This window comes from Anabrus simplex, chromosome 12 (assembly GCF_040414725.1).
Source record: "Anabrus simplex isolate iqAnaSimp1 chromosome 12, ASM4041472v1, whole genome shotgun sequence".
Lineage (NCBI taxonomy): Eukaryota > Metazoa > Arthropoda > Insecta > Orthoptera > Tettigoniidae > Anabrus > Anabrus simplex.
Window position 1 is genome coordinate 16,346,754 of NC_090276.1, and position 17,836 is coordinate 16,364,589.

At 42.7% G+C, this 17,836-nt stretch overlaps 1 protein-coding gene across 2 annotated transcripts in view; it reads right to left on the reverse strand.

Moving 5' to 3' along the window:
• LOC136884411 (MOB kinase activator-like 2) overlaps positions 1-17,836 on the reverse strand; it is a 604,905-nt gene that overhangs the window by 537,812 nt on the left and 49,257 nt on the right. Inside the window, exon 1 of one of the 2 annotated variants that reach the window (XM_067156548.2) lies at positions 14,605-14,937. The exons of the other annotated variant lie outside the window; for it this stretch is intronic. Coding sequence (XP_067012649.1) covers positions 14,605-14,780 — 176 coding nt within the window. The 5' untranslated portion in view covers positions 14,781-14,937. Of the gene's footprint in view, positions 1-14,604; positions 14,938-17,836 lie in introns of those variants that run through there. 2 annotated transcript variants of the gene reach the window in all.

The following is a 17,836-nucleotide window of genomic DNA, read 5'->3' on the forward strand; positions in this document are numbered from 1 at the left end:
GGTTACACAATGCGCACGGCATCGACTCAGTAGGATGTAGGACCACCGCGAGCGGCAATGTAGGCAGAAACACGTCGAGGTACAGAGTCAATAAGAGTGCGGATGGTGTCCTGAGGGATGGTTCTCCATTCTTTGTCAACCATTTGCCACAGTTGGTCGTCCGTACGAGGCTGGGGCAGAGTTTGCAAACGGCGTTCAATGAGATCCCACACGTGTTCGATTGGTGAGAGATCCGGAGAGTACGCTGGCCACGGAAGCATCTGTACACCTCGTAGAGCCTGTTGGGAGATGCGAGCAGTGTGTGGGCGGGCATTATCCTGCTGAAACAGAGCATTGGGCAGCCCCTGAAGGTACGGGAGTGCCACCGGCCGCAGCACATGCTGCACATAGCGGTGGGCATTTAACGTGCCTTGAATACGCACTAGAGGTGACGTGGAATCATACGCAATAGCGCCCCAAACCATGATGCCGCGTTGTCTAGCGGTAGGGCGCTCCACAGTTACTGCCGGATTTGACCTTTCTCCACGCCGACGCCACACTCGTCTGCGGTGACTATCACTGACAGAACAGAAGCGTGACTCATCGAAGAACACGACGTTCCGCCATTCCCTCATCCAAGTCGCTCTAGCCCGGCACCATGCCAGGCGTGCACGTCTATGCTGTGGAGTCAATGGTAGTCTTCTGAGCGGACGCCGGGAGTGCAGGCCTCCTTCAACCAATCGACGGGAAATTGTTCTGGTCGATATTGGAACAGCCAGGGTGTCTTGCACATGCTGAAGAATGGCGGTTGACGTGGCGTGCGGGGCTGCCACCGCTTGGCGGTGCATGGCGGCGGATGCGCCGATCCTCGCGTGCTGACGTCACTCGGGCTGCGCCTGGACCCCTCGCACGTGCTACATGTCCCTGCGCCAACCATCTTCGCCACAGGCGCTGCACCGTGGACACATCCCTATGGGTATCGGCTGCGATTTGACGAAGCGACCAACCTGCCCTTCTCAGCCCGATCACCATACCCCTCGTAAAGTCGTCTGTCTGCTGGAAATGCCTCCGTTGACGGCGGCCTGGCATTCTTAGCTATACACGTGTCCTGTGGCACACGACAACACGTTCTACAATGACTGTCGGCTGAAAAATCACGGTACGAAGTGGGCCATTCGCCAACGCCGTGTCCCATTTATCGTTCGCTACGTGCGCAGCACAGTGGCGCATTTCACATCATGAGCATACCTCAGTGACGTCAGTCTACCCTGCAATTGGCATAAAGTTCTGACCACTCCTTCTTGGTGTTGCATTTGCTCTGTCAGTCAGTGTTTTTAATTTCCACACCTGTGTTGTTCGCAGGTGTTGTCTCATAAAGCATGGCTGCCAGGTACAGGGCGATGAGTGTAGGTGCTTGAGCCCATTTGTAATTGGAAATTCTTCTGAGACATCATTCTGATAACTGTACTTGACCAAACACATCCCACCACGGAGAGCTTGGATCAGGTCAACAAAATGTTCAGGACATCCAAAGCGCCTCAAAACCAGCCAAATAGCATTTCAAGGAACCGTATCGAAGGCCTTTTCAAGGTCACGGAACACTCAGAACAGAGGTGTCATTTGTTCTCTGTAATAATAATAATAATAATAATAATAATAATAATAATAATAATAATAATAATAAATATTTTTTCTGCCCTTTTCCCACACTCCGGCGTGGACGCAGGTGAGATATGTGGCACTGTCCCAGTTTTACGGCCTAAGGCCTTCCTGACACCAGCTCTACGTATGTGGAGGGATGTATTCCCTACTGCGTGTTTCTGTGGAGGTTATGTGTGCAAATGAAGAGGTGTGTGTTACGACAAGTACGAACATCCCGCCTCCGAGCTAGAAGAACTAACCACGCACGGTTAAAATCTCCAACCTGGAATCGAACCCGAAACCCTCTGCCGACCATTCAGTCGAGGAGCCGGACACAGATTCCCTAGGATGGGAAATGGGGAAACCACGAAAAACCACAAGTGTAATTCAAACCCTCAACACCCGGAATAACCAGACGACTTGTATTGTGCGGCGTAGCCGGCTCACTCGGATATTATTTTCTTTAATATATTTTCAACCTAAGAGGATCTCTCTCTCTCTCTCTATCTTTACACGTCTTTATTACTTTCTTCCATCTCCTTCCCACAGAAAAAGCACTTACTTCTATCTAGGTCTTTCCTCCACCCATTATTTTTATAAACGTCCCCATTAGCCACTAGATGATTCCCCCCCTGTCTTTCGCTTATCTGAAATGCCACCTTCACTCTACAAAATTCAACTAATGTGTGTTTATTTCCGCAGAAAGTTCTTGTTTTTCCTATACCTGAACAAAAAAAAATTACAACTGTAGTCTAGCAAACATGGATCAGAGCCGACTCCAGCTAAATTGAAACATCCCCTACTTTCGTGACCGTTCCATTGCTCCACATTTCACTGCATTATCCTATACCCTCATTTTCCGACGGAAGTCAGCTGGTAAGTTAAGGGAAACTGTGACTTACTTTCGCAACCAATTTTTGCAAGAAACGTACATTCATAATCTCAGTAACATGCTGTATATCTCTTTATTACCGTCGTTTATTCGACTGTCGTAGCCTCGTCTTGACGTGCGACGCACTAACTGTCCTTCACAAATTACAGTAAGCTATTATAAACAAGCTGAGAATTTTCTTTAAGTACAACACCAAACTCCTAGCCCACAAATCTATAATGTATGGCAACTCTTGCCGTTCATTACGTATGTTATGGTTTATAGCACTAGTAGAGCAGACTTGCCTAGTTATACTTCCTCTCAGAACAATAATCACCACCACCACCTGCACACTGTATCTTCTTCTTCTTATTTACGTTTTGGTCATCTGAGGACCACATTAATTCGCATCAGCTTCGTTTCTTCTGGTCTTTCTCCTTGTCTTCGCTCTTCTGGCCATGGAGATTTTGTTCTGGGCCTAGTCCTGTCCTGAAAACCTGTGCAAGTCTGATTGTGTTATTTAAAAATCACTCCTGTTGTATATCTCTGGTTTTCGTATTGCCATTTCTAGTAGATCCCGTTCTACAGGATTTATTGAACCTTACAGGCCTTCGCCCAATACAGTGTTCAAACCCATAATAGCCTAAGCATGAGATCCCGTTGTACCTCTTGGGTGCAGCGTACTCTGGTTCTCTTGTTCACAAGGAAATGTATTATCTGCAGTGTTAACCTCCCCTAGTCCACTCTCAGGATGTGTCCGAAGAATACGCTCATTTTCCGTATGTTATATAACACGACGTCCCTGTATATGTTAATGCACTTTAAGGGAGGACGTAGGTAAAATAACATGACCGAAGATAAATGTGGATACCTTCCACAGTTTAAAAGTATTTCGATGAAATTATGTATGAAAATATGTTAAGCACTACCCATCCTATCAGTAGTTTTTGAAAAATAAAAAGTAAAATTTTGTTTTCGCTACGGTTCCTATTTGAGCGACATGAAACATGGCATAAATGTATTTCATATACATAAAAGTCTGGCTAAATGGTCAGCGTGTTAGTCTTTAGGCCAGGAAGCCCCGGGTTCAATTCCCGGCCGACTCGGAGATTTTAACCTTCATTGGTTAATTCCAATGCCTGGGGTGTTGGGTGTGTGTGTGCCGTCTCCAACATTAGAATTCATCATAGGTACCCCATCCCCACAAATGCGCAAGTTGCCTATATATCGTCAACTCAAAAGACCTGCCACACGCCATTAAATACGTAAAACAAGATTACATGTATCTCGTTCCCTTGATAAGGGTTCGGTTCCGGGTACTGCCAAGAGTTTAAGAATGACAGGAGGGCTGGTAGGTGGTTGAAATGGTACATGCAGCTCACCTCCATTGGGGGGTGTGCCTGAAAAGAGCTGCACCACCTCGGGATGAGGACAGCAGATTTTTTTTTTTACATTCTTATTAATTCCAAATTTCGATAACAATTACACATAGCGAGATGCATTTAAACCCCAGAAAAGTAGGTTTTTTTTAAAGCCTGCAAAGTGAAAATGTACGTGCTATATAAATAATATGCTCCGTCCATTTAAACTCTTAGGAAAAAGGGAACTAAATATCGTAATAAGATTGAGAAACGAACATTAGCCCCCCCCCCTTTTTAATCAAAGGATTAACTTACAAGGCATATCTCCCGTCAAAACAAAGGTAAGTCATAATTCCTCTTAATGCTACGACGGAATGATAATCGAAGGGTTCTGTCCCTTAAATTCGCCATCACCACCACCACCACGACAAGAAAACAGTCAAAAGATGGCCGAACATTCGCATGAGGTAACACAGAGAAAATCCATCGAAATTCATGAACATCAAAAACAATTTAACAAAAGGAGGAGGAGAAAGAAAGGGAAAAGTTTGTTTTTAAGAAAAGTTAAGTCAGAAACGCTTGCTTGTCAAGCAGCTAATTACACTTCTTGAGGAGGGGGCGTTGTTGTCAGAAACTAATCCTAACAATGAAGTGTGCACAGAGCGAGACAAAAGCAATTTAGTGCTTGAGTTGTTGCTGACCGTTACCACATACCTTTCGGTACTTGGGTCTGTAAGAGGCCTCCTGTTTGAAAGTACAGGTGCTGTTCTTAAGAAGACAAGGAGACATTTTAAACGATACTTTTATGAGGGCTCCTAATTTTATTATTTTATTTATTTTATGAAATACTTCCTCTCATGCAGATGCTGCCTTGCGTAAAAGTATACTTTTATATTCATTTTTAGAAGATAAATAAATATTCTTGAGAAATTTCTTTTCTTTCGGTTCGTTGGCATGGATTGTAGTTCTTGAATTTTAATATGAACTTTTTTCGTATGCTTTGGGAAGGAGTGCACATAATGTTCTCATAGCACTGTACACATTGGCTTAACGCAAGAGAGATGTCAAGTTGTCAGTCCTTCCCGTCGGTAAATTTGCCAGTTCGGTTCGTAACATTTCCGCCGGCATAACGAACATGTTCTCCACTGCTGTCCGATTCAAGGTTGCGGATAATACTCTTTCAACCTACTATATTATTGTATCGAATTGTATAATACATTGGCTGGACATTTGGAATTGATCCTACATTTCCGCTTTTTCTCTAATGGACGACTTCGAACAATCCTCTGCTAACAGTTGAGCGAGAACGTCATACTCTGCTTGGCTTGCTTACCCACAACACTGTTGCTACTCATCCAGCGACCAGCAAGCTTGGTTAATGAATGGAATTCGCTTAGCGGACGAGTTCACATCTTGCATCCGTGTGCTGCTTTACGAACGCAAGCGTAAGCATCTTCCCACCCTGTGCAAACTCTTTTTCTTTCCAAAGCGGGACAGTACTGAAAAATCGAAAGCTTTCCTGCAAGTCGAAAGTAGGTCAATCCCGAGAATGTGTTGAGGGAAATTTTCGAGGTATTTAGCAGGTAATCTGTAGACTGCAGTATACTGCAATCGCAGTCTACCAATCTGTAAAAGTATGTAAAAATTATGAAATTATAAATAAATGAGACTTCCAAGCAGAGTGCAAAATCGCGGGGGGCGAGGGAGGGTTTTCCCCCCACCGACGAGTTTATATCAAAGGTTGGCCCCCACTAAAATTGCTCGGGGGGGGGGGGGGAATTCTTTCATTATAAAATAATGAGGAAAATATAGAACACCTATATTACTGAACTAAATTATTTTACTGTGCATATTTTCATAAAAACTTCTGCAATGTTTGTTTGTCCAACCTTTATCCCGTTTCTCTACGGGGTCGGGTATGAGGTGAGATGAATCTGTTGTGGCGTGTTTTTATGACAGGATGCCCTTCCTGACGTCAACCTCATCAGAGGAGTTAATCAAATGAATGGCGTGATATATGACTGCAGGAAGGAAGAGGATGAAACCCCGTGCCGGCACATAGCCTACTCCTGTCGAATAGCACCAAGGGAACTGCTCAAGGCTTAACGCCGCCTCCATCGGACGGAGGAATCACCATCAACAGGATCATACGCCCTCACTCCATATGAACACTGAGGAGAGTTTTGGAATTTAATCCAGGCTTTTAGCACGCAATCTACACTGCCAGCCAACATTCTGATGGTAACAATTTTTTTCGACGAACGGGACTCGAACCGTTTAACCACGGTGTCAGACCGTTTAGACTTCAACGACCATGGCCAGCAGGCGGACTATAAAAACTTCAGAAATAATACACATACACAGAAATAATAGAACGACTGCCGGATCTTTAGCAGTAAAACAACGTAACGGTGGCAACTCCGCACCAGCATGTCTCACTCTGGCAAGTTCAGTACATCTGAAACCCGAGCAAAAATATAAGTTACTTGAAGCCCTCCTCGCTTGTCATCGCTGTAAGTAGCTCGAGCTTTCGTCACTCGTCTACTTCTTGGAGAGGGTGAGTTTCCTATAGGTAGCCAACAGGACAATATTCACTTAAGGGGTGTACACATTTGTTCCGTCAGTGCACAGTCCCGGTAAATCCACTAATAAAGCAATAAATCAGGTCAAATCGCGCCTCGTCTGGCCTTTCTTGAGAAAGGGACAGTCTCTCATAAACTTCTCAGCTGATTGGAATAACTTTCTAATAATGTTTGTCATTCTTGTTACCGCATTACATCATCATTCAAACAAAAAGAATTAAAATGTGCATTTTGCTGGGGAGGGGGTAATTTACTTACAGAGGAATTATATACCCCCTCCCCTGCCAGATACTGCCTGAAAGAAACACAAGTAATTAAGCTCTATGATTCCCCCCACCCCCAAATTTCTTTCTGATTTTGCACCCTGCGTTCCAAACGTTCTAGAGAACTAAAGCTTCGTACTAAAGAAACTGATACCCCTTAGTTCACTCGAAAACTAGCCTGGCTTACTGGTTAGCATACTGGTTTTTGGTCAGAGGGGTCCCGGGTTTGATTCCAGCCCGAGTCGGAGATTTTAACATTCTCTGGTCAATTTCTAGGTATTCGTGCCGTCTTCAACAATATATCTCATTCTAGATCGGGCAGCACCGTCACAGTCGCGCGTGGGCGTCAACTTGAAAGACGTGCACGATTATTAATAGAAAAATAAAACATTCGTAAAAATTCCCAAGGGGGTCAAAATTGGTGCTCAGAAGCAAAACAGCGTAAGTACGCAAGTGTGGATATTGTTTCACACATAGGGAACTTTTAAAGTTATAAGCTACATGTGCTTAGGAATACACGTATGTGTATGTTGGGTATTCAGCCCGAAGGCTGGTTTGATCCTCTACAGCTCCACCAACAGCTGTCAAATAGCCTAGGCGTCACTGAAGAGGCGTACTAGGGAAATGAGGAGTGAGGTAGTTTACCATTGCTTTCCTCACCGAGCCAGCAGTTGCTATTATATATCAGTCTGCCAAGCCCACTGAAATGCATGCACCAACTGACCCTATGAGCGATATTTTCACACCATTCATAGCAGGGACTGGCTGCATAAGGAATGGTATTATTAGCATCACTCATACCTCAGTCACTTTCATAATCGTCAAAGCCAAGGATGAGACTGAAACAGGTCAATGAAAGTAACAAATTTGATATAGCCCGTACCAGAAGACATAGTGCACTGTAAACACTACATCTCACCAGCAAAGGCATAGGAATACCTATACACACCAACAGTAATACAAAGACTGGGCGAGTTGGCCGTGTGGTTAGGGGCAGCTGTGAGCTTGCACTGGAGAGATAGTGGGTTCGAACCCCCCTTTGTCGGCAGCCCTGAAGATGGTTTTCCGTGGTTTCCCATTTTCACGCCAGGCAAGTGCTGGGCTGTACCTTCATTAAGGCCACGGCCGCTACCTTCCCACCGGCCGAGTTGGCCGTGTGGTTAGGGGCAGCTGTGAGCTTGCATTCGAGAGATAAAGGGTTCGAACCTCCTCTGTCGGCAGCCCTGAAGATGGTTTTCCGTGGTTTCCCAATTCCACACCAGGCAAATGCTGGGGCTGTATCTTCATTAAGGGCACGGCCGCTTCCTTACCACTCCTGGGCCTTTCCCATTCTACCGTAGCCGAAAACCTTTGATGTGTTAGTGCGACGTTCAGCCAGTAGCACCTGTCCGTCCGTGCAGGAACTTCAACCCCGGTTAACTACTATATGCCTGAAGATCAGCGGAAGAGATTAGAAAATGAATACAAATTTGCACATGAATGCCTTACACTTGAAAGGCGGAAGAATTGACCGTGCACAATAACAGGACCAAATACAAACTAGGCCTACATCTTCGTGGTATTCGCAGCGGAAACGATGAGATGTGGTCGTTTTTTTTTTTTCTTGCTTTACGTCGCACCGACACAGATAGGTCTTATGGCGACGATGGGACAGGGAAGGGCTAGGAGTGGGAAGGAAGCGGCCGTGGCCTTAATTAAGGTACAGCCCCAGCATTTGCCTGGTGTGAAAATGGGAAACCACGGAAAACCATTTTCAGAGCTGCTGACAGTGGGGTTCGAACCTACTATCTCCCGAATACTGGATACTGGCCGCACTTAAGCGACTACAGCTATCGAGCTCGGTAGATGTGGTCGTAAGAGGCCTAATATTCAAGAGAGTGTGTTATATAACATATGTATTTGTTTTAAGATAGTAATAAATTACTTAATTTCCTTCTATTTTGGTCATTTATCGACCACATAAAATAACTTCCTAATGTTTTCGTCTGCTTTCCTGATTTTTTGGTCTCTCCAGTACTACTTCATTCTATCAGTGTGTCTGTTCTTCGTTCATTCGAACAGTCAGTTGCACGCTTTCTTTTCCTTGAAAACCCCCGAACCTTCTAATCCTACTGCGAAATGTAAACCAGTCTAGAATTTCTGTTTATCGAGCGGGTGGCTGTGTGGTTTGGCCCATGTAGCCGTAAGCTTGCATTCGGGAGAGGGTGGGTTGGAACCCCAACGTCAGTTTTCCGTGGTTTCCCATTTTCACACCAGGCTGTAATTTAATTAAGGCCACGATTGCGTCCTTCCCGATCCTAGCCCTTTCCTACGCCATAAGACCTATATGTGTCGGTGCGAAGGACGTAAAGAAAATATTCTGCTTTCATACTCCTCATTTCTGCCAAATCATTTTTCGTCAGGCTGGGTGGCTCAGATTGTTGAGGCGCTGGCCTTCCGATCCCAGTGTGGCAGGTTCGATCCTGGCTCAGTCCGGTGGTATTTGAAGGTGCTCAAATACGTCAGCCTCGTGTCGGTAGATTTATTGGCACGTAAAAGAACTCCTGCAGGACTATATTCCGGCACCTTGGCGTCTCCGAAAACCGTAAAATTAGTCAGTGGGACGTAAAGCCAATAGCATTATTATTTATTATTAAATCCTTTTTTTACTTCGATGAACAAACTTACGTGTGTTTTGGGATTTTTGTCAAGCTTTGTTATCTTCAGTTTGTCATTTGTTTTAAATTGTTGATCGGTAAAATTAAAAAGCACACTTTACTACGAGATAGAATCTGCGAGGGGCGCCGCGATTTTTCGACTGTCTAGGCGGCTTCCGCGGGATTTAATCCACTACAGCATTTCACACGGAACAAGAAATTGGACGACAATAAATTGTCTTCTACGGCATCCCAAGAGTAAAGGCTGCCTTCTGGCGGCAGAGGACTGAGCTTAAGAAGTAAATTGTACTCACGACAGACAAGATAGCGCAAGCTTTACTTCCCATTCGTGCTGGACCTCTTTCCTACACCTTCATTATCATGACCTTTTGTTTCCCCTTCTGGCCTTCTGCTGAGCTAAAAGCTTTCCCTTTCTCAGGTACAGCCAGTGCTCACACATCGCTCAACACGAACTAATGTACAGCACAGCGTGCTGATACTCTACAAGAACTTCACTTTAAACAAAGATTAGCTTCCCCTCTGGAATGTCACCCTCCAGATAAAAAGATCCGGAGTTCAAACCCGGCAGATATAGTAGGGGTCGGAGATTTTAACCTCCATTGGTTAATTCCGGTGGCTCGGAGGCTGTGTGTGTTATCTTCGGCATTATAGTAGACTTCATCACAGGTAGGGCCTCATCCCCACAGACGCGCAGGTCGCCCATACGACGTCACTCGAAAGACCTGCATCAGGCCTCTGCGGAGGCCACACGCCATTAATTATTACCTACCTAGCAGCCATAAAGACTCATCAATAGGGCCCGGATGTTTATGACATAAAAATGATAGAAATACGCAAGCAATTATGTCCTAAAATGTATTAAAATATGACTTTAAAATGTTTGGTTACATTTTCAAAATCTTGCCGCGGTTCAATTAATATTATATTGAAAATATACTGTTAAAATCTAGAACATTCAATAATAATGAATGAGTAACAATATCACTTTTATTATTACATTTTGAATTTATTTAATTGCTCAATCCAAGAGGTCACTCTCGTCTCTGCACAGACTGAAATATATGCCTCATTTTGATGGGCGATCAGAAACAATTACAATAGCAATTTACATCAATTTTAAAGTTTTCAAATAGGAACGATCTTCTATTTTCACGCAACATTGACTTGTAATGGGGGAAAACCGCTCAACATCACAGAATGTTATGGGGCCATATCTGAAATACATCAAATCATTAGAGTTCGATTGAGGCTCACATTTCTGTCTCTTTATACGCATCTGTCTCTTTCCATACAGCTTACCCTCCTAATTCACATAAATATATATTTCTACGAAAGATAATAATTGATAGAAATTAAATACAACGATTAGGAGATGTGAAAAATCCGTCTTTGAGACAACTAAAAGCAGGTATGCAAAATGGATTAAAAAGATAAAAATATTCTAAAAAACACAATTCATGGGGAAATATGACCATGATATGAAAAATTGCCGGAAAAATGACAAAAACGTTAAAAGAACCAAAACATGACTTTATGTGACGTGTGAAAATTACATAATATAAAGAAATAAAATATGGCATGTCATGAACATCCGCACCCTACTCATCAACCATCAATGGTATGCATTTAGGGCTATGACCCAGGTGGCAGATTCCCTATCAATTGTATACCTAGCTTTTTCTTAAATTTTTTCAAAGAACTTCGAAATTTATCGAACATTTCCCTTGATAATTTACTCCAATTCCTTCCTCCTGGTCCTATAAATTAATATTTGCCCAATTTGACCTCTTGAATTCCAACTCTATCTTCATATTGTGTTCTTTCCTACTTTTAAAAATTCCGCTCAAGCCTATTCGTGAGCTAATGTCACTCCACACCATCTCTCCACTGAGAGCTCGGAACATACCACTTAGTCGAGTATCTCATCTCCTTACTTCTAACTCTTCCCAGCCAAAGTTTGTAACATTTTCCTAACACTACCCATTTGTCGGAAATCATCAAGAACAAATCGTGCTGTTTTCCTTTGGATCTTTTCCAGGTCTCGAATCAAGTAATCCTCTAACTGGGTTCTTACTACAGACTTATACGACCTATCCTTTATATCCATACTGCAACCCCCTAAATATCATCATAATCATGCGAAGAGATCAGTGACCGTTTTTAACAATCTCGTTAATGAGATTACTCCAACGAAGATCATTCTTTATATTAACACCTAGGTACTTACAGTGTTCCCAATGACGTACTATCATCCCATCAACACAGTAATTAAAACTGACAGGAATTTTCCTTACAACCTGACTTTTCATCCCGTTTAACAACATAACATTGTCCGCTGTCCATCTCGCAACAATGTCTAGGTCCCTCTGCAGTCGCTCACAATCCTGCAACTCTATGCAGTGTTATCATTCACAAATAATAGCCTTATCTATTATTCTAGTTCTTTACTCATATCATTTATATACAACAAAACGTAAAGGTCCAATAACAGAGCCCTGTGGGACCCCGTTATATATCATTACAGAAAGACATAACACTTCACCCACTCTAATTCTCTGAGATCTACTGTCTAGAAATTTATCCAGCCATTCAATCACACTTGTATCTCGTCCAATAACCCTCATTTTCGTCAATAATCTTCTATGATATACCCTATCAAAATAGTTGGATAGGATGTGAATTATTCAAGAATAGGTATGACTGAGATATGTATGTATGTTTAGTCCTCAGCCCGAAGGCTGGTTGGATCCTCAACAGCTCCGCCATAAGCTGTCATAAATGGCCTAGGCATCATTGAAGAGGCGTACTAGGGAAATGAGGAGTGAGGTAGTTTCCCATTGCTTTCCTCGCCGAGCCAGAAGTAGCTATTACATATCAGTCTGCCAAGCCCACTGAAATGCATGCACCAACTGACCCTATGAGCAACATTTTCACACCATTCATAGCAGGGACTGGCTGCACAAGGAATGGCATATATTATCAAATAGGGGCGTCAGAGTACCGTTGGTATGTGTAATCTCGCAGGCTGTGATGTGAAGTACTGATGAACGGTCTTGAATGACAGACGTCGAAAAGGCCTCACCTCACCATACACTATCATATTTCTGGACTCCAAATTCCATTCAGATCTTTCTCGAAAACGATTCGTTAGATGCAAATAAACGAAACAGTATCAATTTGCGTTTCATTTATTTAAAGACAACTAACCTAATTTTCTCAAAGGGATTTTTTTAAGACAAGTGATTTTTATATTTTATTTTATGACAATAGGACTACCCATTTGCTTGTTATTTTGGCTTTAAGCGGAAGCTATAAAAATTCAGTAAACACCTAAATATTAAAGGCGGCCTTTTGAAAAGGTTAATTATATAAAAAAGAGCCTGTGTTTGAACTAAATATCCGAGATACAGATTTCAGTATATCCATGCCACATTTCAGCACAAGTCCGATAGTTCAGCATGACTGGACGAGAAAGGAACAGACATTTCATTTCAAGTTATTAGGCGATTCTTTTGGAAATAATTTCTGAAATTAAATGAAAGGGCGTATGGCTTTTAGTGCCGGGAATGTCCGAGGACCCCCCGTGCCAGAGAAATTAACCAATGGTGGTTGAAACTCCCGACCCTGTCGGGAATCGAACCCGGGACCCCTCTGACCAAAGGCCAGCACTCTTACCATTTAGCCATGGAGCCGGACATCATTTCTGAAGCAATATACGTTCAGGTCAAAATTTCCAAATAAAACATTGTTAATCATGTGTCTTGTTTTCTCTGAGCATGATCTTGCACACGATTATGAAACTTCGCCTAGCGTTTCGACGCAATGTCGTTTCGGAAAGCAGATTAGTTTAATTTTTATTCATAGGGATTGTTGTCATACACACACTCTGATATCCGCTTCAATCCCTTAATGTGGGGTTGAAATCACCGGGGAAAGTGAAGTTGTTTCATTTAGAGAAGTTCAGCTATTTACATCAGCGGAGCTGGGAAGTCACACGATGGCGATGGCTGCCAAAAACCTGAATCAGCTGATGCAGCGGAGTAAACAGATGAGCCATCCAATCAAGTGCCGCGTGTTGTGGTGGTGGTGGTGGTGTTGATCGATAACGGGCTATTTCGAGCCGAGAGAACTAAACATGAAAAGTCAAAGGTCTTCATGAAGTGAGTGTAGGTTAGGTGAGGGAAATGATTTGCGAGTTAAAACAAAACCGCAACCATACGGATGTATTACTATTTTTTTTTTCTTTCTGCACCAGACAGCTGAACGTGGCTCACAAAGAATATCCCGTTATCCAACAGTAACCTCCTAGACAGAGAGGGAGAGCGAGAGAGAACGCAAAATATTAACCTCTGTGTGTCTGAACGTGTTGAAATGAGTTCACAGAGCTGCTTCAATTTTACAGCATCCCAGTTTACAATCTGATACGAAAAAAAAAAAAAAAAAAAAATACATACAGGTTTTATGCCTTGTTTTAACCTAATCATCGGATATCAATTTCTACGGGTCTCACGACAGACAAGAGAGCACCGAACTTGACTTACAGTTCGTGCTGGACGGACTTTGAATATCATGGTGATTGGTGGTGATTATTGTTTTAAGAGGAAGTACAAAGCGACCATCTTCTAGGAAAAAAGGGAAGGGATCTGACACTTCAAAAAACGAAGATATCGGTCAAAGACTGTCAAGGAAAATTAGACTCCCTACCAATTATAACCTAATAGTGTCTTGGTCGTAAAAGAACAAGAGTTGACCAAGGGAGATCAGATAGGTTAGATGAAAGTGAGGAACCTGGCACAAGTAGGTGGAAGCTATGAAAGGACTCAGCCACGCCACGCTGCCAAGTTCAGAGACCCTAGGACCCCTTTTAGTCACCTCTTACGACAGACAGGGGCTACCGTGGGTGTTATTATGACGCCTCCACCCACAGGCGGATATGAATATCTTGAATTTCATGGCATTTCTTTCTCCTTCTGCGGAGCTAAAAGCTTTACCCTTCCTAGGAATGACAGTGTTTAAATGCATTATCCACATCAATAACTTTATCAACATTTTTATAAAATAGAAAACGAAATCTTCAGCGGAACTTCGGCTTTTATTTTACAAGTTAATGTAAGCAGACACATGACTTTTCGCAGTACTACACTGTCATTATGTATTTTATAATTTCACACATCCCGGACGTTGTAGCCGTATCTAAGGTGCAGAAAATAAAAAAACAAAAACGCAGCAGCAATAATGAGGGGTACTTACGCCACAAGACCTCCAAGAAAAGCTACAGGTCCTCCTCCTAAAAGTCGTATCTTCCGGTGACAAGAGTCCAGGATGGAAAGTCGGGGATTTCCCGTAGAGGGTAGTTCCACCACAGCCGTCGTGGCCACGGTGGCATGGTGAGGCGAACCAAGTAGTGACCTCAACATGGTGTCCATAACACTATTAGCACCAGCACTAACAACATAACCACACTTCGTCACACAAGGAAAACATCATCACAATAATAACAATGCACTGTCGTCGTGTTTATATCAGCACCACAGCAATTCATCCATCCAGCGGGCCGGCGAAGCACGCACGTACCGCACCAACACCACCACACGACTGCCCGCCCGCTCGCTCCTTCCTTCACTCGGCCTGGCTCGTCGCGCGGGCGCTAGGAAGCGCCACCAATGTAGAACGAAACAGCCAAGGGCCGATGCGGTGCCCAGTCTTACCGCTGCAGGAGGACACTGCTCCTTCGAAAGTTCTTTCAAATACTGGTGCTTAAAGATGCGTCCACACCAAGATGTTTCCGTTAGCTTTGTAAATAAACACTGTTAATGATCAAAGTTGTCCGGCTCCATGGCTAAATGGTTAGCGTGCAGGCCTTTGGTCACAGGGGTTCCGGGTTCGATTTCCGGCAAGGCGGGAATTTTAACCATCATTGGTTAATTTCCCTGGCACGAGGGCTGGGTGTATGTGTTGTCTTCATCATCATTTCATCCTCGCAGGTCGCCTACGGAGATCAAATCAAAAGACCTGTACTTGGCGAGCCGAACCCGTCCTGGGATCTCCCGGCACTAAAAGCCATACGCCATTCCATTTTTTCATGAACAATGTTCAAAATAGCGTGTTCATTATCTTTTCGAGCAAGTTGATAAACAACATCTCTTTAACTTTTGTGAATGCAACTTTTCATGAACTTTCCGTGTTTTCATTATCATTTCGGTTCGCACATGCGTAAGGACGCAATTAGAGCACGCAGATTCGTAGCGCGGAATAGGATGATTACTTGTCTGCCTGCCTGCCTGCCTGCTGGTTGGATCCTCAAATAGCACCACCAAAGGCTATGCTGTTATAGGGGAACAGCAAAAACCAATGGCAGAGCCCAAATACGGCGTACTAGGCTAGATGAGGAGTGAGGTAGTTTGCCATTGCTTTCCTCTCTGGGCCAGAATGTGCCACTGCAGCACGACTGGCCCTATGAGCAACACCTTTCATAACACTCAGACACTATTTGTGCTCCGAATGTCATTATTCAGCACCACCCATACCCCAGCAGCTTCCATATTATCACAGCCATGGATGAGACTGGGACTTCAGTAGAAGCTACACTTTGCTCTGGCCTGTGCCAAGAGACGGATACAAAAGTACTGTATCCATCAAGAAATGGCAGCAGGCAATCTGTAACACCACATTTCAAAAACTTTCTTTCTGAACTAGTTATTGCTCATGTTTCATATTTTTTTAGCTGTGTTCTAATGTAGTTTCATTTCCAGCTTCGCTCCACGCTGAATAACCTAACCTCGCATCATCACTTGTATATCATCAAAATAATACTATCCTGACTAGGTAGGTTAAATTAAGATTTTCGTTATTTCGTACCGTTACCAATTCCTTGATATTGTTGTATAAAGTTTCAAGCACCTGAGACACAATAAATGAAATTGCTTGTTTTGATACTCTTAGACAAATAGGTAAATAAGTGAAATGTCACGAGCTGCTATGAATATTTAAAGTTATCGCCTATATATATTAAAAAAAAATAGCCTGCCATTGGTGGAGCCGGCTTTCTGATAATCCGTATCATTACTTGCAATTTCAGACCCAATTACTGTGAAGAACTGAAAGTCACGTTGGGGGCATTCTCAAGAAGCCCTCTGCATAATAAATTAAAAGTTCTGACAAAAGTGTTCTTTCCAAACTTAATTCTACTCGCCTTTCCAGTATTTTTCTTCGCCACACTTCGTACCTACGCTTTTCTCTAATTGTGCTCACTAAAATAATGAAAGCTGCAGCTGTAAGTATTTTCATCTTCTTGACCCTATCAATTTTAAACTAAGGAACAGCTATTTTGGTGTGGACAAAATGTTGAAGAAGTTTGTTAACCAAAGTTTATTAAGATGTGGAGAAATGTTTTCATTAACATTGTTTATTAACTTCGGTGTGGACTGACCATTACCGACACTTTAACAATGCTCTTTTATTTATTAATATTATTTCTTATTGGAATCTGTCCCTTAAACATACAATAGTTCAAAAAACCTTGGCAAAAGCGTGAAGCACAGGTCGAAAGTGAAAGAAAAAAAAGAAAGCTTAAAAACATAATTCAACACGCATTGCTTTCAAAAGTTTCAACACAAATCCAAACAACGTTGTTGTCTAGACATGGCATATTCTTCAATGTATCATGGTTAGGGTCTGGATTCTTATGTAATCACTAGAGCTAGGAATTTTAGGTGCAGCACCTTAATTCTGTTTCGCTATTAAAATGTACAAATTAGCTTGCCTTGCAAAGGAAACATGAAATGAACGCCCCTAAGTGTGTTTTAGTTGCACTTTCTTGCACCTTTTCTTAATGTCAGCACTTTTCCCTCTTGTTTCATGCTTTTTTTTTTTTTGGCTCATTTGCCACATTTTGTTCCTAAAGAAATTAAACAAGAAAAGACAGAACGTTTCGTCTGTAAAACTGTAACTCGAGACCCCTTGCGCCAAAGACCAATACGTGTAAAGTATTTACTTAGTGACCGGAGATGCAACCTAACTGAAAATAACATTAAAATGTTAAATGTTTCCTGTTTTGACAGTTTTCTGGGCGTGCGATTTTAATAACATATTGTTCTGGGACTTGTTTTGGGCAGATTTTTAATGCATGGTAACATGAAAGAATTTTGTGTCCTTTTATATGATGTGAAATTGGTTTTGGTGATGTGCACTTGTTTAGACAAGAAAAGTTCCTCATAAGTAGGCTACACAATAACGCATACTCGTTACATTTAAAATTGGCACCTTCTTAATCAAAATTTTGCCTCTAAAATTTCTAGCTCTAGTAATTACATTCCTTTACTTGTAGACACAAATGAAAATGAAAAATGTCGACGAACTGTGGTTCTGATATGGTTATACTTGGGCTTCATTTTACACATTTGAACATATTCTCATTAATATTACGTATGACATATATATTATTTCAGTAGTACAGATCCCTTTTGCGCCGCTCACAAATAAC